The sequence below is a fragment of the Stigmatopora nigra genome, chromosome 16, assembly GCF_051989575.1.
Source record: "Stigmatopora nigra isolate UIUO_SnigA chromosome 16, RoL_Snig_1.1, whole genome shotgun sequence".
Lineage (NCBI taxonomy): Eukaryota > Metazoa > Chordata > Actinopteri > Syngnathiformes > Syngnathidae > Stigmatopora > Stigmatopora nigra.
In genome coordinates, this window is record NC_135523.1 from 4,517,511 (window position 1) to 4,540,275 (window position 22,765).

General features: G+C 37.7%; 3 protein-coding genes across 5 annotated transcripts; 1 reads left to right on the forward strand and 2 right to left on the reverse strand.

Moving 5' to 3' along the window:
• The first annotated feature begins 784 nt into the window (after positions 1-784).
• On the forward strand, positions 785-8,176 carry lancl2 (LanC lantibiotic synthetase component C-like 2 (bacterial)). Of its 2 annotated transcripts, XM_077736156.1 has the most exons (11): positions 785-1,133; positions 1,862-2,066; positions 2,721-2,838; positions 2,915-3,122; positions 3,213-3,360; positions 3,796-3,942; positions 4,067-4,249; positions 4,830-5,006; positions 5,153-5,225; positions 5,739-5,835; positions 7,223-8,176. In XM_077736156.1, the coding sequence occupies exons 2-10, from the start codon at positions 1,902-1,904 to the stop codon at positions 5,813-5,815; spliced, it is 1,296 nt and encodes a 431-aa protein (XP_077592282.1). In that variant the 5' UTR covers positions 785-1,133; positions 1,862-1,901; the 3' UTR covers positions 5,816-5,835; positions 7,223-8,176. The 2 variants fall into 2 exon arrangements, with proteins under 2 accessions (XP_077592282.1, XP_077592281.1); XM_077736155.1 differs by lacking the exon at positions 7,223-8,176 and having other exon boundaries at positions 5,739-6,621.
• On the reverse strand, positions 6,666-12,273 carry vopp1b (VOPP1 WW domain binding protein b). Of its 2 annotated transcripts, none has more exons than XM_077736158.1 (5): positions 11,931-12,273; positions 7,824-7,882; positions 7,683-7,760; positions 7,466-7,599; positions 6,666-7,394 (listed from the first exon to the last, which is right to left on the reverse strand). In XM_077736158.1, exons 1-5 carry the CDS (start codon positions 11,979-11,981, stop codon positions 7,186-7,188), a joined length of 531 nt encoding a protein of 176 aa, XP_077592284.1. In that variant the 5' UTR covers positions 11,982-12,273; the 3' UTR covers positions 6,666-7,185. The 2 variants fall into 2 exon arrangements, with proteins under 2 accessions (XP_077592284.1, XP_077592285.1); XM_077736159.1 differs by lacking the exon at positions 11,931-12,273 and adding an exon at positions 11,785-11,847.
• A 790-nt stretch (positions 12,274-13,063) lies between these two features.
• Positions 13,064-22,658, reverse strand: stk17a (serine/threonine kinase 17a). Its single transcript, XM_077736441.1, has 7 exons — positions 22,235-22,658; positions 18,731-18,943; positions 16,031-16,178; positions 15,835-15,961; positions 15,699-15,747; positions 15,340-15,516; positions 13,064-14,967 (listed from the first exon to the last, which is right to left on the reverse strand). The coding sequence occupies exons 1-7, from the start codon at positions 22,414-22,416 to the stop codon at positions 14,601-14,603; spliced, it is 1,263 nt and encodes a 420-aa protein (XP_077592567.1). The 5' UTR covers positions 22,417-22,658; the 3' UTR covers positions 13,064-14,600.
• Positions 22,659-22,765: the final 107 nt, after the last annotated feature.

Here is a 22,765-nt window from a genome sequence, read left to right on the forward strand (position 1 = left end):
GACTTATAATACAAATTTTTTGCTGTGATATTTGTCTGCCCCACCCAATCTGAGCAGGTTACACTTTTGTATTCAATTTAAATCTTAATATGAAGTATTATGAACATTGTCGTCAGTTCTTGTATTTTTTTTCCTATTTTTTGTTAACTGTTCAAACATAAATACAAAATTAATCTATTATAAAAAAAAATAAACAATTACCAAAAGGTGTTAAGAGTTTACTGTTCCATCAAAAGGTTAAAGACCCCCAAAACATAAATAAGACTTCTATTTTTCACAGAATTAAATTGTTATTTTATTTCAAACTGCCTAATATAACATTCCAAAAAGCTAAATGTTTATCCTCTTCTTTCCCAAGGTCTATAATAAGTGTTTTTTTTAATATCATTTCTTTTCTTTCTATAACTGTTGTATTTTGATCCAAATCCTCTTCAGTCTGCATCTTGTTTTCATCAACTTTTCCATCCTCTTCACTCCATTCCCTTGACATTCTTGATTTGATTGGATCAGCCAGAAGTGTTTCTGAAAATATTTGCTTTTTAGGCCACCAATTAAAAGTGTAGTTATTTTTCATCCCATACTCATCCCACTAATTCCCACTGAAAATTCACATTGAACATAAGCATAAACATTGCAGTAAATATTACACTTTACATACAAAGATGCAAAAAAAACCCTCAATATTTGTTCCTGGGTACTAAATTCAAGATGGTGCACGTGACAAATCATTGGTGGAGACGGGGAGCGAGTGTATACTATGTAAGGGGAGGTGGCGGCATGTGCGGATTTATTCGCAATGATGCCTAATCCCGACAGAACAGCATCATACACCAACACCATCTGCCACCATTCACAGTCAGCTGCTTGCACTGGGCTGTTGGGTACTGGTGGATACTGATTGTTACAGGCACGGCTTGAGCGGTGACGAGAGGAGGGGGGTTTTGATCTTCACCCGCAGTCTTTGTGGGGGTTGTCGTCCTTCATTCCTCCAGCAGCATCCGCAGCAGGGCAAGGATGCTGAGGGCTCGCAGCTGATGGAGGCATCTTGTCCCGCCCGATCGCACTGACTGCAGCTTCCAGCTTTGATTCACTGTGGCAGAGGCTATTGGGAAGCTGCTGACAGTCACATCCTGGTAAGGGACTGTATTCTTTGCAATGTCCTTAAAGCATTCTCTTTTTTTTTCTTGGGAGGAGGGTCAGAAAATGTACTAGGAATGCCTTTACAGGCCTGTCAGAGCAAATTGCATTGTTATGGTTTCTCTCAGTGAGCAAATATTACAGTTTTGTGTTGTTTGTTATTGTATATTTGCTGCAAATAGATGGTGAACTTGGTTACAATTCAGAAGGACCCAAAAGTAGCTTGTTCAAAATATGATTTGGTCATAAAATTAATGTTAATAGACATATTAGTCAGTTGAAGAAATACAAACACAATTTGTTCAGAACAATGTTTTGCATTCTCTTGTTAATAATACAACATAATATTTATTCAGTGGTACCAGAATTAAAGCACTGCAAAAGTAAAGTTCTCCCAAATTAAAGTTTTAAGCAAGTCCATTCTCTAATCTTCTTTTACTCATCTTGCAAGCCGTTTATCCTCACAAGAGTCACGAGATCAAAGTGAAAGTTTTTATTCTTATATGGTGCAGTAACCACAAAAAGCCAATGCATAATTTTAGAATAAAATAAACAATTAATCCAACATTGTTTTGTTTTTTTAAATTATCATTTGTGCTCTGGCTGGCAACCAATTCAGGCTGGAATGACCTCCAGCACCCCCTGTGACCTTTGTGAGGATAAGCACAATGGAGGAATTATTCCACCTTGCAATACTAACCCGTTTTTATTATTATTTCTCCAGCGCGTCAGAAGATTTTTGGACCTTTGGATTCTCCGTCGAAATGGGCGACAACATGTCAAAGCGTCTCAAACTCATTTCAGTGACAGAAGCTGAGATGGAGGAGCGCTCTTTCCTCAATCCCTATCCCGATTGGGATCAAGGCGCTCTCACGTCTAACTCTGGATCTGAAGTGGATTATAATTCACCTTTTGATGAAGAAGGAAAGGTAAAATGCTTTGTTCATTTGTAGATTTCCAGATTTGTAGGACTGCGCATGCTCATGTAAACAACAGTTACATGGTTTATGGTTATAAATGAAATAAATGTAATGTCTTGAATAAACTTTGAAATCAGATGTGTGCATAAACAACACAGTATTAGTGATTTTTATCTCCATTAAAACCCTATTTTTAGTGAATATTGAATAATCTCCATCATTGATCAAGTAGTTTTATCTTTCTTCTAATTCAGTACTGTACTGAATTAGAAGAAAGAAGAAAAAAAAAAAATACTTTATGAATGTACTGTACATTCATAAAGTATTTTTTTTTCAAATTATGAGCTGTAGATTAGCCAGTATTACAGTAAAACTCAATTACATCTCATTAAGAAATAAATTGGCATAATTCACTTAATTTATTTTATCCCTGTATGCATTTTCAGTAGGTACAATCTTAACCATATTTGTGATAGAATTTTATATAATAATTTGTCATTTTACACATTTTAAACAAATCCAATAATAGCATCATCTTTAAATATAATCACAAGTCCTTTTTATTTAATAGTATCTCATTCATATCATTTTATAGCACTAATAACGCCATGATTTTTTTATTTGAACCTTGACCTTACACATGTATTTTACCATCCATCTCAGGTGACCTCATCGTTCCAAAGAAAAGTCCAGAGTAAGATCAAAGATCTTCTTCAGCAGATGGAAGAAGGCCTAAAAACAGCCGACCCCCACGACTTCTCCACCTACACTGGCTGGACAGGTCTGTCACCTGTGCAAATGTTTCTCTCTAATTTCCAGCGAAATGGTCAAAACATAATGACCTCTTTCCTTTGAAGGGATTGCTTTACTCTACGTACAGCTGTATCGAGGATCCAATGAAGCCGCACATCTGCAAAGGGCACTAGACTACGTGAAGAGATCAATGAGGATTCTCAATGGCCGCAAAGTGACTTTTCTTTGTGGAGATGCCGGGCCACTAGCTGTGGGTGCGGTGGTCTACCACAAGCTGGGCAACACTGCTGAAAGCAATGACTGTCTTTCCAGGTACAGATGTGACCATAATTTAAAAAAAAACAATTATGACATTTTCCGAAACTTGCGTAGAATTCAAAAGCACACATTTATCATCCTCAGGCTCCTCCAATTGCAGCGTTCGGTGCTCAGTTCGGATTCCGAAATGCCAGATGAACTTCTCTATGGCCGATCTGGTTACCTGTATGCTCTCCTTTATGTGAATAAAGAAATAGGAGCTGATACTGTGGATGAAGCTACAATCTCAAAAGTAAGTAACATTAATTCATTTTGTGCTTTAAGTTTAATAAAAATATTTTAGGTTTTAAAAAAAAAAAGCCATAATTTATCATCTACTCATGTTGGCCAGTAGCAGTGATCGAGTTAAAAATAACATTGCAGCAGTGCAGCGTCGTTAACGGTTATTTGGGCTCATAAATCTAGTCTGGATACCAAAGCTTATTCATTGCCGTGATCAAATTGGACCCCGGGGTTCTATTATGAAGTGTTGTTTCCGTTTTATTCTTCTTGGTGCTCTGGGAGTCTGCACTCATTTTTGATCGTCTTTTAATTGGTTGGTTGGCTTAGGAACTAAACCATAAGTAATCAAGTGCTAATCCATTTATGCAGTATTGCTTATTCCCAATATATTTACTATTCATTGGTGGGTTTTTTTTATTTTTCTTGACCATCTTCTTTATTCCAGGTAGTGACTGCTATTATTGAGTCGGGCAAGAATCTTTCAGCAGAGCTCAAGAAGACGGAACGCTGTCCACTGCTCTATGAATGGCACAAAAAGCAATATGTTGGCGCCGCTCATGGACTGGCTGGAATATTTTACATGCTCATGCAGGTCAACCAAAACCAATGACTTCCACTCCTTACTGAAAAGCCTTTATAGTAGATCGATATTAAAAATTGAGGATATATCATGTCTGAAATGGTGCGAACTGCTAATATTTGTTCATCATTTCTAGCCAGGAGCAAGGGTCCAGCCTGACATGCTCTCCCAGTTGGTACGGCCCAGTATCGACTACATTCGCCATAAGAAATTCCGTTCTGGCAACTTCCCGTCCTCATTGAGCAATGAGAGTGACCGGCTGGTTCACTGGTGCCATGGAGCTCCAGGGGTTATCCACATGCTCATAATGGCATATAAGGTAAGAATGTGACACTCTATATACTGAACATAAGTGTAGATTTTTAAAGTAAACACCTTTTAATGCACAGTTGAATATACTTCATTTCAATAGTCTAACATTATACACTTGTGCAGTTGCACTCAAGCTCTAATAGGGTGGTGTATATACTCCCTTATTTCTCAGGGAGCCGCTTGGCACCAAATGTGCCGTTTGCTCTTTCCGTGCAGTCACGAATCGAGAAAGTCTGGCAGTGTTTAAACTTCAGTGAACACTACATGAAGCTAATCTGTGTCTCAATCCTTAACAAGACCCTATTATGGAAAATGCTCTTTTTTTCCAGCTTGTAAACGTATTTTTTGCATCTCGCTCGTTTCTGCTCCGCCCATCCAATGTGAAATTAAACAACTTGGTCAATCTTTTATGTGCTGTCTATTTCTGAAATTATGCTTGAGCATGCAGTTATGCATGTCTTCCCTACAGTAGTTTTTGAGATTTGAATTTGATGTCTTTTAAATGTACAATCCCTAAATGGATTTTACTTAGATGTTAGTTGACAATAACATACTTAACTTCACACTGAATGCTTGTGTCTTTTCAGGTGTTTAAAGAGGAAAAGTACCTGAAGGAAGCGGTAGAATGCGGCGAGGTCATCTGGCAGAGGGGTCTTCTCCGAAAAGGTTACGGAATCTGCCACGGGACCGCCGGAAATGGCTACGCCTTCCTTTCCTTGTATAAACTCACCCAAGAAAAGAAGTACATGTATCGTGCCTGCAAGGTGAGAACACCCAAAGCTATTCTTAATATTGCCTGACTCAAACAATAGTACATATGTAGAAATGTGATCTTAAATGAATGATCAATGTCTGTTAAATAAATAGAATGGTGAGCTAAATTTTCACTAGTTTGTTCTGGGTTATTCAGTTTGCCGAGTGGTGTTTGGATTACGGGACCCACGGCTGCCGCATCCCCGATAGACCCTACTCACTTTTTGAAGGTATCCCTTTTGATATTTTGCATCACTACAAATGGATAAACATGGAAACTGATAGAAATCAAGTGCATTTTTTTGCACTATTTAGTGCAAGTGTGACATACATGGAAAAATATAAATTTGGAATAAATTACCCATGCATACACTTTCTCCACTGTGAATTCTGTAGAGTTGTTATAGCCCCACATTACAGAAATGATTCATAAAAGCAAAAATAGCACTCACAAAAATCTATTGATTTTCAGAGTGAACTTAAAATACACTTAGAAATGTTCCTAGTCATATTAAACTCCACCCTCTCTAACCTTTTGAATATATATTTCCATCTGTTCAATGTCTCAGTGCTATTTGCATAACATGCTGTACTTACTGATACTATTTACCATAACAAAGTAAGGTTAATTCGAAGGTTACTCCCTCATTGTTATATTTCTATTACTACAAACTCTACACTGGAACTCAATGAAAAAATGCATTGTTGCCTATTAAAATTCCAAATTGCTTTTGATCCATCAGGTATGGCGGGAACTATCCACTACCTGTCAGAGATGGCTACACCTGAAGCTTCCTGTTTCCCTGCCTTTGAACATTGATCTCCTCAAGCTAAGAAAAGGTATATAAGGAGCATAATATTGTTGGACCAAACGTCCTTTGTAGGTCAACATTAATGTGCAAATAGCTTTCTACTGACACCACTGTCACACATCCTTTAAAGAAATATGGCCAAAAAGATACAATCCCTTGACTGTATGTGCGTAGTGAACATATTGTATTGTATTCACATGCATGCAAGTGATTCTTCATGTCCTGTCAATGATGTGGTTATTTAGTTTCATTCTGTATTTAACATTTTTTTAAGACTCAAGTATTTTTTTCTTCAGAGGCAAAACTGATAAGCATGCTTCACAAAAATCCAGAAACAATAAAATGGTTGCAATATTCTTGCATTGATTGAACTAGCTAATAGGAATATTCATGGTTTTACCCTAAGCAGTTCTGTTTATCTAAAGCATTTTTTTACCCCAAAAAATACTTGGTTCTCTAAGAGCAACCTAAATAATTTAATGCCAATTTATTGTACGTCACATTAAATGTACTATACAGAATCAAAATGGTTGTCAGCACAGCATTATGCAGTCTGAACATGTACTTCTAACACCCTTTACTGATATATGACCTAAAGTGTTACTCCCCAGTACGGTGCAGATTTATTTCAATACACACACCATACTTACTGCTAACACTAAAGTCATTGAGGCCGACAGCATATGAATGCACATGAATGCTTAATTCTCATAAAGAGATCATGTCCTGAATGTCCTGTATTTTTATCTGAAATGTCATTCTGACCAATGAGTGTAATGATCCGATGAAATTGTATAAATTGTGATGAAAAACACGTAGCACTTGTTTTGCAGTATATTTTATAACGAAACACTAGTGTGTCTTCAGTGTGTTTATTGTACATTGAAAAATTAGATCTTAATAAGCCTTTTTATGGTTTGGAAAGTAAAAAAATAGCCTGTGGCACTCCTAATTGAAGTTATTAATGCAAGGCATTAATTTTTTTTCCAGCCATATTTTAACTAGCCATTTTATAATCAATTTATTAGGCAATGAACCATTTCTGGTAACTTAAAAGGGGTTTGCTATGGACAATTTACTTTGATATTCTTTGTGTACGAATAGTTGGGCCACTGGAGTCAAGCATTCAAGTTTTACATTTTAATTCCATAATACATTTCAATGGCATTATATGTGCAGTTAGACGGCAAAAAAAATCTGGTGCCTGAAAAATGACGGAAAAAAAAAAATAATAATGCGTAAGTACAATTGAATGTGTGCGTCTCAATTTGAAATGCTGTGCCTTTGTTTCTTGGTTTTTTTTTTTCAGTGTGCCAATGTTCTCCCACCAACAGTTCAATCAAATGGCAGACTTCTTTCTCCTTTTTCTGCTTGCATGTTATTTCTTGTCGTCATGATGGAAAATCTGTTCATAGGATGGCGGCGGGTGGTTGCAGTAAGACGGCGGTGGCGGATAGGAGGCCAGCATCATATGGGTGGAGCCAGGCTGTGACGGGTAAGCGGGCTGAGTCATGCCAAGCGTTGTTGGGTCCACGCCTGTCATCCCGTTCATACCGAAGCCTTGCATACTTCCTGGCTGCTGGGAAACTACACACAAGATAGTTCCATTATCAAAAACAATAAGAAGACAAGATGATAACTCTCTATCAATACCATACCTGGAGTTGTGACAGGGTGTCTAGTGAAGGACACATTGAAGGCAGGCTCATCTCTTAGAGATGAGGGGTACATCCTTCGACGGATGAAGAAGCCGGCACCGCAGCAGAACAGCACCCCCATCATCAGGAGCACCCTGGGGGTGAAGCAATGGTCTGTGTCATGAATTCTAATGGCTAACCAAATAAATGTGTGTCAGAGTGATGGCAGGTTACTCACCAGAAGTACCAAAGTCTCTGGATGGAAAGTGCTCTGACACAGCAGCGGGTGCCACAACAATCTTCGTAGGAGCGACATCTGGTTTGTCAAGAATATTTTTAGGACTTTTATCTCAATATATAATATGTACCTGATACTTACATAAAGTATATTGGGTAGCCACCATCAAAATACCAGCAGTACTTTTTGGCCTCTACAACCTGTCCAAAATAAAATCAATAAAAAGAGGAATTTGGATTAATAAATCTTTCTAGGCTACTAGACAAAAGACAAAATGGACTAAATGTCCGTTAACTATTTGACTATGTAATTCAGGATTAAACGGATCGTCTCCAAATAGAGGCAATGATCTCCTTGCAACCTCAGAATGTTCTACTTTGCAGTCAAGAAAATGCCAAGCACTGCCGCCAGCAATTTGATTAATTAAATTGCCTTTGAAATCATTTCCCTGTGTGCGCATGAGACTGCCCTGCCGGGTTTATCAGATTTGAAAGAAGAAAGTGTGAGTATCGGAATCCAACTGGGTCTCATTTGACCTATTTGCATTCTCTGATTGACCCTTGTTAGGTTGTAGATTTTTTTTTACAAAGTGTAAATCAAAACAACACTTATATATAGTTTTCAAAGTCTCTAGTAAGTCACAATTGAAAATACACACCATTGCTTTGAATAGCATTTTCCTTTATCAATACAAAAAACCCATTCATCACAGGATACATTTCACACCCACATGTGATAGATGAAAATCTGTGATAAATGTTTTAAGACTCCAACACACATAAAAGTTTTAAAACACACTTTGCAGTTTGCCAAGCACACCATTCCACTACAAGTTGACAAACTATTGTGATAAACTAGTCTCAAGACACCAACTATTTATATATACCCTTGAAATTACCTGTTTCCTACTTTTAGAGCATTAAATTCCAATTCACTTCTTGTTTCTACTCTGTCAGATGCATTTTGTATCAATGTCTTACAAAGAAAATAATCCCTAATCCCATTAGCCACCAATCAGAGCGGCCCCACTCACTCCCTTTAAATGTGTTTTGCTCCCACAGACTAAAACCAAATCAACATACACTCGCCAGCTAAAACAATTTAAAATAACGTTTAAAAATCTCTACCCCGAGCCCTATTAATAAGCAACATTACAAATATCATTATGGGGGGTTTCTACGCCGCATTCCTGATTTAGCAAGTAATGATATACAATGTTTGGCTCTAATTGTTGGCCATTGTTGGCCATTTTCCAGCGCTGTCCATTGTCTCCCACCAATTAGACAGCGTGCATGAACTAACATGGTAGGAAAATGCCCCCCCCATGGGACATAAAAATGACTCTTACACAACCAGCAAATGTTCTCCACTGCTTTAAAAGCTGCTTGGAGGTTTTATCCAGAGGACACTGGATAAGGGATGAATAGTTCAAATGGTTTTACACTGAACATTAAACCCTTAGAAGCACAAGTGTGTATGTGTGTGTGGCAATCTGCCTGCTTTGCCTTTGTACTTGCTACTTGTGAAAAACGTACGATCAATAATGAAGCTCCCTCATAGGCCCTGGTAAGCACTGCATTGCTCTGATATGGGACCCCCTACCTACTACCTTGCATGCACTCATTCAAAGGAATATTTAATTTTAGAACACTCGTCTTATAATAAATAATATGCGGTATCCAATAAGGTATTTCCTATTTGAACCTAAACTATGATTTTGTTTCTGTAGAAAAATGATCAATGATAGTCCTTTCAAATTGTAGTTTAAGAAGATCTTGCCACTAAATTTGATCGTTTTTCTCTCCGTGACATTTGACTTTGTACTGCACATCACTCATACTCGATTCCCCTCATTTGGTACATTCCGGTCCCACATCTATCTTGCATCCATGCTGTGTTATTGATCCCTGCTGACCGCGCAGATGCCTTAGCCATTAGTGAGCCAACAAGAAACATTTGATTCTCAGAGTGAGTTGAAAAGACACATGAGAAATAGGAACAGAGTTGAACAACAAAGGGGAAATAAATATCTGGGGCCAGCCTGCCAATCTACTACACACCAAACAGTGTATTCTATTTATAGCACATTAAAATGAAAGAAAAAATGCTTTGGAAAAAAAACATTGGAAAGCAATATTCAATATCAGTTGTGGTGGACCCAACCAAATGATACTTTGGGAGAGTTTTTTTGTTTATTTATTGCCACTATTTCTAAGTATTCTTTGCTAAATCCAAACGTTTTACTATCTTAATGCCCACATATAAAGTAAAAAATTATAGATGTGTTAATGTAGATTAGGCCTGATGTTAAGGTCATTAGTTTTAACACATCTGTGAGTCACATCACTGAGTCACGTCTCTGCTCCCCCCCAGATGCATGATGTCAATTCTTTCACCGCAGTAAAGCCAAAAGGAACAGAACATTTCTGCAACCTAATTTACAGTGAGTACACAATCTTTGTTTTTTTTTTCAAGTGGGCATTAGCAGTGCAGAGTGTTTAATACTGCATTCATTCTGCGACTCAAATGACGGAAGGAAGTGAGTGGTGCTGACTTCTGCGTCTTCATAAAACATGAAAGATGCTTTTGTGCTTTACATGTAAACAACAGAAAGAGAATAAAATGGAATGTGAAACAAAAACATTATGACCACTCGACAAACAAAGCTTTTATGTTTTATGACAAAAATCTTCTCCTTCCACCATCAGCTGCCACTTATTTTATTGTACTGAGAGCTAATATCTGCCCCAGTTATGTTAAGAAAAAAAAGATGCATATATTAAACAAAAAAGACACAATCTGTCCTTCCAATTCTATCTCGTAAGGAATGGCTGTTTAGGAATCTGCCAGAGGGTTCTCTGAATTACAATACCATTAAAAAAATGAAGATGCTTCAAGTTTCTGACAAGAAACATGTTGATGGTGTCATCTTTAATAATGTTTTCCAGTAGAGTTTGCATTCTCAGCACAGAGGAGAGAAGTAGGATTAGCCCAGAAGTTGAAAAAGTCATGACATCAGCATAGAACAGTGTTAAATTAAGTACTAATATTTGAGTTTAAGGCACATGACGTCGGAGTTATCCTCTCGTAATTGTTAAAAGCGCATATCCTTACTTCTAGAGTTGTCAAATTATATCTTAACCTATTCAAACCATGTCCCTTGAGTTATCAACTCCTTGTTTCAACTCTGATCAATGTGGACAAGGCAATGTTAAATAGGTTGATTCCCATCGCATTGACTATGTACATTTAAAATAGATGAGCCCAGTCAGATGAGTGATGATAAAATAATAATGATTCAAGTTAATAATAAATGTATATGAGTGTCAGCGGGGAATGCCTTTAAGGGGAAATGGGGAAATAGGGGATCAAGACCACAATGTTATGTTCAGAGTGAATGTTATGGCTCTTTATGTTTCCCTATTGTCATCCAGGAAGGATATTCAAACTCTGCTTAACAGAAGGACGGAATTTTGGCAACATTAGTACACTTAATGGCTATTTTTGGAATGTGAGGGGAAGCTGGGGTACCTAGAGGAACTGACATTACTTAAAAATAATATGAAAACACCACATTTGGGTAGGTATGCAGAAAATTTAACTAATATGTAGTACCCCTAAAAAGGATCACTTTCCTTAAATTGCTTCCAGATGCCACAAGATGGCATAAGAGTATTTTTTTCATATTTGACAAAGATATAGCTTGACAAAATAAAAATCTAATTTCATTGCATTGACACTAATATTTCTCAAATTAATTTCAACTGGGAACAGGCTAAGCATTCCTTTTCAAAACAAATAAGACGTCTGGAGCTGTCCATGGTAGCTAATGAATTAAATGCATTTGCATGAAAGCCACAGCTCAATATAATAATAAAATAAATATATATTGGACAATAGGGATCAAAGACAAATCAGAAAAAATAGAAATGTGTGCAAAATGAATGAAAAAAAGTTAGGACTTAAATAATATATATATTTTTAAATGTATATATCAATATATTCAATGTTTTGATAACCCAAAGGATGTCCTAATCTGACCTCTATGGATGTGCACATTTTTATTATAAGGGAACAAAAGTTAAACTGTAATTATTCTTACATGGATTCTGCTTACGTCTCTAATCCACATGGACTGAGGAATGAACATGTCTTTAAAAAAAAAAGAAAACACATAACAAAAGGAAGAGCACCTCCTTGAGAAGAGACAATGTCGTCCAAAATTCACTGACAAAATATTCCACTCACCGCTAGAAATAGCCAGAATGTCAAGGCTAAATCGGTCCGTGGGTTCCTCATCTCTGCACCGGTCCAAGGAACCGCTCCAACTAACAAGGCCGAGGCAGTGGGGGGAAATAGACGCTCCTTTATGGTCGTGTCGCTTTCATTCTCCCTGCTGGAGATCCGCGGAGATCACCTCCAGCCGATCCAGCACCACCGACCGTCCGGACAGCAGACGGTGGCGAAGGAGGAGAACGAAGAGACAACCTCCGATCCTCGGCGAGACGAGATGGAGGATTAATGGCGTGAAGCGACGCTCGCCTGTGATGATGTTGGCACAAGAGCACGCCTCTTTTGCACCCTCTGAGCTCACGCGTTTTCATTGTATGCAGGCGAGGACGCGACCTCGACTTACGAATTCCCTGCATTTCCCAGGCCAAATTCCTAACTCAAAGCAGGGTTTCAATTTGGGAATGAATTGAAATGATATTATAACACCTTACAGACACCCCCAACCCTAAAAAAAACTGTCATATAGGAAAATATCATAGCAACAGAACTGGTTTTATAATTTAATTTGTATAAAGTAGGACAATTAATACACATCCACTTTTAGGGGAATGTGAGCTTCCATTATCCAATAACAATAATGACAAAATTGTATAAACTCTGCAAAACTAGTATATGTTTATCATATAATGAACATATTTTATATGACACTGTATGAAAACATTCAAATCCCAGCACAAGTGGGAGTTGGTTTTGAATTTTGCATGGGAATGGCAGATGGTGACATGAAGAATGCAAAATAGAACTAGCCTATGAAGAAATACTTTAAAAATTCATTTTTTTTGGCCAACACTGATCACAAAAATAATGATTCCATAGAAGGAAAATTGTATATGCTAAATAACATGACTGGTTGTGTCATGCAAAAACACCATGTCATCATTTCCTATTTTGATCTGTATCACAGTGTGAACTTGCTTTAGGTGTTAAACTAATTATGTTTTCACACTCTTAATTAGCAATATGGACTACGACATACATGTAATCATATTTTATTGGAATTTGTGTACTACAAAAACTTTGTCCGCCCAACACGGACCAGTTTTAAGGATCCTGTTTATAAGAAATAAGTTTAATGCAACTAATACCTATCACATTTACAATATTTATTTGCAGTACAAGACATTCATAAACAAAAGTATCAAGTGTGTACATCACACAAACAGAAGGTTCTGAATACTATATCAACATGTACATTATGACAAATATTCATTTGGTTGCTAAAAGAAAGGCCACATCACCTGGAGTTTTTATATATACTACTATTAAATGTATATTGGATAGGACTTGAAAGAAGATGGTGTTCTCATATTAATTTGGGGAAAAAATGAATGCAACTAAAGCACTAAACTGTTTTATTGTGGCACCAAAAACAAGTACACAATGTGCCCGAGTATGAATGCTGAGTTAGGAAGAGCTGCTTCAAAGAATAAAATCCAAAACAAAATATTTTCCCTCAGTTTTAGTGTAAAAGCATATCACATGTACTGTACAGTGTATTTACACAAGTGCTAATTTTAGGGATATTTTACCCAGAAATAAGATCAACAAAAACAAACATTTAGCTTATATTTCTACTTCATTAACTTGTAGCATTGTTCTTTTTTTTTTACATTCATGAGCCCACCCATCAACGAGTAGGACCACAGCACATTCCAGTAATAATTTGTATAATTTATCATTTTAAATCTAAAAAAAAATGGTAAATATATCTAACTTTGAAAATAGAGGGTGCTGACAACTGCCTTTCCTTCCTTAAAAAAAATCATATGAATTTTGGGATATCTATGTACAAATTATGAAGACTGTTTTCATCCCTTATTATTTTGGGGAATTTCCCATTAGGTGTGTGTTTTGCTACAGTTTAAATGTCACAATTCATCAACATTTATTCACATCCATAACATTTACAGAGACAAAATGTATTGGATAAATCTATTTGGCCACAATAGGCCCAAAATGACTATTTTCGTGACTTTTCTTCTCCCAAAATTTGAAATCTGATATAGATAACATAGCTATAACTTTGCCTTTTCCCTTATTATTATATAAGTTTAAAGAAATGTTTAAGTAGTCACCATACATTTTGTTCATCTAGATATTGTGGCAAGTGATTTGTGGATTGAAGATAGTTTTTAGGGTTGAACAGGATTGGATATACAGATACATTTATCGGTAGTCACTTCAAAAACGAACTTAAATATTCAATAACATTGCACTTCTTGTGTGAAACATTATAGATATGAACTTTACACAATAATAAGAAAGATGAATTACAACAGAGAGTAGACAGATACAAATGTGTAAAGTGGTTGATAAATAATCATTGATTGATTTATGTCAGAGCCGCCTCATAGTGTAGTGGCTCACTTGCCGCTGTGACCAAGCGTGGGCTTGATTCCTGCTAGTAGCGGTGTGATTGTGAGTGTGGCTGACTGGCGACCAATCTAGGGTGTAGTCTGCCTTTTGCCCGAAGTCAGCTGGGTTATGCTCCAGCATCCTCCACAACCCTTTTGAGGATAGAAGTTGAATGATTAAATTGAATTAATGACTTATGTTAATTCAATGAAGCCACATCTTTCCTCCTCAATCACCTTTTTGAGAGCGGTCTAATTTGAAAATGGAGTTTCAGTAGATGAACTCTCCAGGGACTTCCTGGAGGACATTAAATGGCTCCTCGAACTTGAAGCGCTTAGAGTTGGCTTTCTTGTCAGTAACCAGGGCTTCCTTCTCTGTAGCGGACGACTGTCGGCATTGACCTAGAGTATAGGCAGCCATAACAATGAGCTCCTCGGTGGCAGAACCTTCATCTTCCTCCTCGACCCTGTTTGGAGTGGTCACGGCGGGGCTTTCTGAACAACTGGCGGCGGCGCCGTTTGTGCTTGCTGTATCTTGCATTTCCAGAGGGAGAGATTTATCGCACGTTGCAGTTGTCAGAGCATCTTCGAGCTGAAGCCACGGGTGTTGGAGACACTGCTCGGCTGTAGCTCGAAACCTAAACACAAAGGAACATTTAGTTGTCGTTATAGTTATTAAACCATTTTAACAGGTCATTTTCATACCTAATTTTATACAAACTTTATTTTAGATTAATTTTCTTCATTTTAGTACTTCATTTATCAATAGATACACCTGCTATATGTTTGTGTTTTCACAAAACTGTACATTTTGCTGCATGTTCTGCATCATTATTATAAATATAGCTCATCACTGCCCTCCTGTGGTAAATAATGGTAGCTACCAGAAGCCTAACTATTGTCTGTTTACTTCCATGGACAAATCAACAGATTAGATGACTCGTTAATGAAATTATTGCAGAAATGCATACATAAAATGACATTCTTTGAAATGAATGAGAAGGACTGACTGTGGTTGTTTACAGAGAACAGTTTTGATGAAGGACACGGCCTGGACCAAGTCCTGCAGCTCCTCCTCATCGTAACTAATGTTCATCTGAGAGATGTTAAGAAAGGTCTCCTGCTTGTCTTTTCCCAGGAAGGGTGACAGGCCCGTCAGCATCACGTAAGTCAAAACTCCGATGCTCCTGAACGCATGACAAGAAGATTTTTAGTACATTTATTTAGGCACGTTTTATTGTAAAGCAAATGAGAATATTCTCTCTTTAGCATTTGTTTATATGAATATTTTCAGGGATTTTGAGCTCAGACGAAGTGCTGTGGTGCCATCACATAGGATTTAAAGGTAGGAATGATAGTTTACACTTACCACATATCCGTTGCGGTGCTTATAGGTTCGTAATTCAGAACCTCTGGAGCTGTCAAATGAATTACATTATTCAGCATTAACCCTAAAGTAGGGATCCTTAATCTCATGGTGGGAAGAAATAGGGATCCCAACTCACCAACATATTCTGGAGTTCCCATAATCTCTCGGAGCTCCTGGTGGTTGCTGACGATGCGAGAGAGACCAAAATCCACAATCTTAATGTCACCAAGAGGAGAGTTGCTGGTCAGGAGGATATTTTGAGGCTGAGGAAGCATCAGATAGGAATGTTATAGCTATTATTGTGAATTAATGGGGAATTGTATAAAAATTACCTTCAGGTCAAGATGGACAACACTTCTCTGATGTAAAAAAGAGACTCCTTGAAGGATTTGTCTCATGAGTCTCTTGACATCGTTCTCACTGAAAGCCTCGTCCTCCTGATCTGAAACACACTGGTTGAAGATCTCTCCTCCAGCAGCACTGGTGGGAGAAACATACATTGAAACTGAAGCAGGATACTACTAATTGGACACTGTCATAATGTCATATGAGGCCTTTGTGTCAATAAGTTGTTTGTGTATAAACTTTCACTTTAGAATCTTCTACATTTGGGTTTGCATTCATAAATTGTCCAAGCAGATCCAACATAAGGATAAGAAAAATACTCAAGAGCTGACATGGTCACATACATCCCCAACCAGGAAGGAAGGAGTGTGAATTGAGATGGTAATCTACCCATTTGCAGAAATAGAGCACGGCCAAAAATAGCTAAGCTATTATGAACTTGAACCTTCTCACAATGAGCTATGACCAAATTAAGTTGTAAATACAAACACAGTAGATACATAAAATCACCAAAGTAATTTGATCACTAATAAGAAATAATAATATAAAATGGGGTCACACTTGACAAGAATAGATAAATTGTTTCCCTATGGGTGCTTTTCAAATAGGCTTTATCTCAGTGGAATGCAAAGGTGTAAGGAAGAGGACTTGCTGAGTATGTTTAGATAGTGTCAAGGTCATCACCAAATCTACGTCCTCATTTACCCATTAAAAACCCACACAGGAACAAAAAGAAGAACCTTAACAGTGTGTGGCTCTCCCCACCAATGGTGTCACATCCCTGCTACACATTTAAATGGGACACAGACCTGATTAATTCCTCAACTGGAAGCAATTTTTCCAATCAAGCATAATCAAAGCACCAAATACTCCAAACATACTGGCGCTCTCAATAGCGGCAAAACGCTGAACGATGAATTACTCAATTGAAATGATTATACTTTGAATAAACAATGGAGGTCCCCTTGAGTTAGTAGGTACCCAGTGGTAACAAAAGCAACAAAAAGCTGACTGGCCTACTGCCCGTGTACAGCTCCTGATGCTTTTGGCTTTGAAGCGCAAAGCGAGGTCACATTCCTACACACACGCAGGCAGGACCGCAAACTCTGATTGGAGAGTTGCTAATTTGATTAAAGTGGTGTCATTACCAAGCAATGGGAATGGCTCAAATGAACTTTGATCAGATAGCTGTCCAGTAGAGCGAGGAAAAACACCAAGTGACCTAGATAATCATCATAAATACAAGAGAGACAAACATGGAAGAAATAATTAACTATAAAATGATTAGTTTATGATTATTCATTCCATAGGATAGTGGAAAATTAAAAGGGGAGGTTAAAAATATATGGGTATTTTAACAATATGAACCAATATCTCAGAATAATGTTAAAATATAGATTGGCCTGTGGAAAACTCTATATTGACAAGTTGATGTGGACTGTCAACCCTATTTTTTTCTCCTCACGTGATTTCTCTGGGCGAGGGGCCATGCTTTTGCTTTTCACGTGCGCCTGTCTAGCGCTCAAGCGTTATAATGAGAGCTGGAACTGGGCCAATATGGATCTCAATTTCAATCTTTTTGAATGCCAGTCTCCATCGGTTTGACACTGTGATTTCATATGGCAGTGCCTTGCCAAAGTAACTTTGCTCGTTCAATTCGAAGTATTTGTTTCACCCCTTTAAAAGAACTATCTTTGTATTGTTTGTTGTTTTCCTGACTATTTTTTTAAAGGTCAGATCCACACCCCTTTTTGATTGTCTATCTCCATTTACCCTGACTTAAAATCTCCATGTTTTGTTCAGAAAATAATAGTTTAGGGGGTATTAGTGTGTAGAATGCATTCTGTATGCTGCTAACAAAGAATTACCACATTCTGCTCTACTTCCTCTAGATAAGAAAACATGAGGGGTGGGCAGAAAACCAAATGGGAAAAAGGGGCTGAGAGGTCATTTCTGTGGGGTGAATAGTGTTGATACAAGCTTTCAATCTCAGATATTATCCTCACACTCTGATTATAGGGCAACATTTGCATTCAAAGTACCAAAAGATGTTGGTGATAGTTATACATTTAGGATAAACTAATTAGGGAGCAATTTATAATTAATTTTAAATAGTCACCACCATAGCTTTCGTGACAACACTGACTTTAATAGCCTGGCAGTGAATATCAATGCAGTGGTGTCATGTGTATGTAGAGGTCATAAAAGATAGCTCCAATGTAGGTCAATACCATCTAATTTAATAGTTCCCTCAATGTTTTGAACGCCCTTTGACCTCCATTTGTATACGCATTAGGAAATGACACAATACTATGAGACGAAATTGAAATGACAAGAGAAGAGAGCGAGACAAAAAGGAATAGTGAGACAGATCTTCTTTGCCGTTGACCATGAACTGACACATGGGAACCAGGTCAAGCATGGCCGTGACATGCCCAGTGGGATGAGATCATTGACAACTGGTGCATCTACTAAACTCGGCAAGTTGCGGATGCCATGTGTTTATGTGTGTGTTGGTGCCTGGATGCAGACAAAGATTGTTTAACACCATCTAGCCAAGTTAGTATTATTAATATTTGGTGAAAACACAACATTTAAGCTAAAGCATTGACCTTAAATGTATATTATGGTTTTTATTGAGTGTTTTGTAGTAAAAACTTGGCATTTTGAGTGAAATCGACACTTACAACTCAAGAACCAGCACCATCTCTGAGCCCATTTCATAGACTTGGTGAAGGCTGACTACTCGTTGACTGTCTGTTGCAAGCTCAAGCACCGCAATCTCGTGGATGATCTCCATACGGCAGTCACGACCTTTCCGCCTCTTTCTCATAAACTTTGCAGCGTATTCTTGACCTGTACATTTCTTCACACACTTTCGGACCACAGCAAATTTGCCCCTGAAGAAAAAAAAAAGACAAAACATGAATATAGTACCACAATAAAACATGAGGTATTTCAATGCCTGTATCTATAAAAAGGAGTGCACGGCACATCTCCAAAACACTTTGGTGTTTACACTCAAAGTATCTACAAATGTAGGTTTGTTTTGTAGCTGCTGACTTCATCTCCCTCGTGACTATCACATGCAAATAAGGCTTCAGGCTTGGCCCTGGTTAATCTGTATCCTAATTTTTTATTTATTTTTTAGGCCAGGTAATTTAAGTTCATCCCTGTAATTTGAGTTTAGCTATTTTAATGTCATGCAGCATTGCAGCCTGCTAAATAGTTACAAGAATTATTATTAAAACTGATCAAAGTTGCCTAGCAGCCAAAAAGAACATATATATGTGCTGGTAACGTATGTCCTTTTCACCAATTTTCTTTGACACGTCTTCAATGAAAATCCACTTTGGCTACTCCCGTGACATTTGACATAAATATGTTTTATGTGTGGCAACTGAAAACAGCAGCTACATGCTGCTGAGTGGTTTGGGAGACCGGGCCTGCTCTTTAGAAAACCCCGCTGGATGACCACAGCCCGTTCTGAAGCCATGTCAGCACATTTCTAAAGCCAGCAGCCCCGCTAACAGACTACACCCTGAAAACGATGGCTTTTGTCCAGATGTGTGTGTGTACATTATGCTGATATCAAGTGGGTTGATGTAAATGACTATGATGACAAAACACATAAAGTGATAAAGTGCACTCAGTATTACTTAAGCATATGCATTAGATCCTTGTTTAAAAGGTGCAGGAAACAACAGTTTCGTGCATACGTTTCCGAAAAGCACACATAACATCATAACCTATATTGCCGATTTGCAAAATGGTGTGTTTTTGTCAGACAAGGTGCAGGACTAAGGGTCCAATCACTCTACAGATTAGTCTACTACCCCATGAGCTAATACGAGCGTGGCCCTCCTGTCACGCTGTCCCACCCAGGAAAAAGCTTTGTGTCTTAACCATATGGAATTCCATTGTAGCTTCACATTTGTAGGCTTGATGAAATGAGCTTGGCTACAGGCCATCTGGGACTCCACTGTAGGGGCATATTGAGAGTATTACCTTAAACTACATCCTTAGCCCAGGATGCAAGCCATCTGTTGAGGGAATACCAAAGGCTACCAAATGCTGGTATCACCAGTAAATTTTATTGGTGGGAGTGGCAATACAGGAAAAGTAATCCATATGAATCTAAGTTTTCATCATAATTAAATGGCTGTGATGGAATGAAAATTGTTTCCAAAGTATACCATTTTAAATGAGTTTTTTATAAGTAATTTTGTTGGGCCTTTTCAACACAAACAATACTGAGAATTTCATTACTGAGAGTTCAAATATTGCATATTATTATGACTCCTTTACTTGAAGAGTTGTGTTACACACATAAGAGCAAGAAAAATGTGAAAAATGTCTACGATTTGTTGAATCAATGGAATGTCTTAGTTCTTAACATGTGAACTTGCATCAGATGACTCCTTGACAACAATGCTGTAGTATGCAGCATAGTAAGGGTACTCCAGATCAATGTAACTTTTTGATGTTGATCTGGTAGCTAAGCTGAATCACAATGTCAAGTCATACGATGCAAAGCCAGACACGCGTGCACACGCACTCAATCAGTCAACGAGTTATTCAACGAGGAGACTGCTGGCTGATTTCACTTTAATTCAGTCGACAAAATCTTATCTGAGAGGTTACACCAAGGTTAACAGACACTATGGACAAAAGAGTCAATTCACACCACCAATGTGAGACTCATGTCAGCCAATGGGTTGTTATACTTTATTAAACTAGAAAAGACTTGTGACTTCATAATAATCATTACTAAAATGAACTTTGAATGTACAAGAGGTCATGTCGCTTTATTACAGCATCAAAACATAATCTAGCAAATGAGGATTTTTGTTCTTTTTGTGACAGACCACCCAGTGTGAACAATAGAAAAATGAAGTAAACCAATACTTCCAGGATTTACCAGATTTTGGAGTGATTTGAGAACAATCCCTGCAAAGCACATAGTTCAAGGGTAGAAATGCAGGGGACTGACTGATGACAAATGGTAGTAAACTTTATAAACACCAGTGGAATTCACAAGGGTTAAATGTGGGTCAGTAGAATATTTTACTTCGACACTCAAGAAATTGCACGGCAACCGATAATCGTGTGATTTTTGGGGAGAAAAAATGTGTCTGGAAAGATAAACACAAGCCCACAGTTGCATAGAGGTCAGATGATAAATCTTTTGCTTTGAGTATGAGATGCATGTGGGTTTGGCATAGATGACGTTTTCTAGTGCTTGTGCAGCTGTTGCACTGGTGGAGAATACTTATATGAAAACAAAAAATCTCATTTAAAATTGCAAAGATGCAATACAACTAAAATTTGACTTTTAAAGAACTTTTGGTATACGATGACACTGATTCAAAACTTGTAGTGCCAAAATTGATCGATGATGACATGATTATAACTTGGCTAATGTGGTACAAAGGAAAAAAGCAACCCTATTTGTACAGTTGTCATGAAACATTTGTCGACAGTACACAAAACTGCCAATCATCTTCTCCAACGGCATGCAGTATAAACCTTTGCATGCGCTATATTCGCTCAAATCTCTTGATGGGGGGAGGCGGACCCCCTTGTCCTTCAAACCTAGTGACAAACCTGCTTAAGCCTTTAATGCAAGGGTAAGGAACATGTGGACTGAGAGCCATATATGGCTCTTTAGATGCATTCATATGGCGTTCTAGTAACCTTTTAAGTTATAATGTACCTCTAGCACTACTGTTATCATTTTTCTATTTTTTACATTAGACTCACTTGTGCATGCAAATTCTCTGCAACAGCATAACAATGTTGTTATAATGCTATTTTTAAAGGTTGAAATGGCAAAAAAGGACACATTTTTATATGTTTTGAATTTTTAAATTCTTAGTCTGGCTCTTGAGGAATAATATTCAAACATATGAATTATTTCTGGCTCTCTGTCAAAAAAGCTTCCTAAATCTTACTCTAATTAAACCCAATTTATCCCTATATTAGAATTCAATCCAGTAAATGAACAAGCAATTAAAAAAGAATATTGCTGAATAGTTTCCTTTGATTTTAACTGCCAAAAGTGACCTGATAGAAGTAAAAAAACAGTGATTTAGATGATTACCTTGAAGTTTCATTCTATTCTTATTTCATTGTATTATTATTTTTGTTCCTACAAATACTTAAAGGAATGACAGTTGAATCAGTCTTACCTTCCGAGTTCTTTGCCAGGTAAAATCATGAAATGATCAGTGAAGGGTTCATTCTTGATGGTGGTTCTAATTTCAGTCAACAAACCACCAACGATGGAGCTCTGGATCGGTTCAGTTGGTGGGATGTGTTGGCATTTGGTACCGATGACCGTTTCCACGGTGCTTGGACATTCGGGGATCATTTCGAATCTCAAAAGAAAACGTTATTTATCAAAGAAGTTGCGTTTTTTGAACTCGCAGTCGATCGTTAATTTAAACAACAACAACAAAAAAACGTTCACATTCGTAGTGCAAAGGCGAAACTAAGAAAAGGAATGGAAATGAGATAAAGTTGAGTCGAAAAAAGCATCGGTGCAGCTCATCGGGTTAAGTTATCAGTCTGTGTTGAGCTTTCCATTTGTCAGCGGTTCACGAACGAGTGAGGGAGAGAGAGAGAGAGAGAGCTTGTGGTTGCCATGGAAACGGTTTGGCGGACAACCTCACAAACCAATTGGATACAGCAAAGTGGGCGCAACCAAATTCCAACAAATT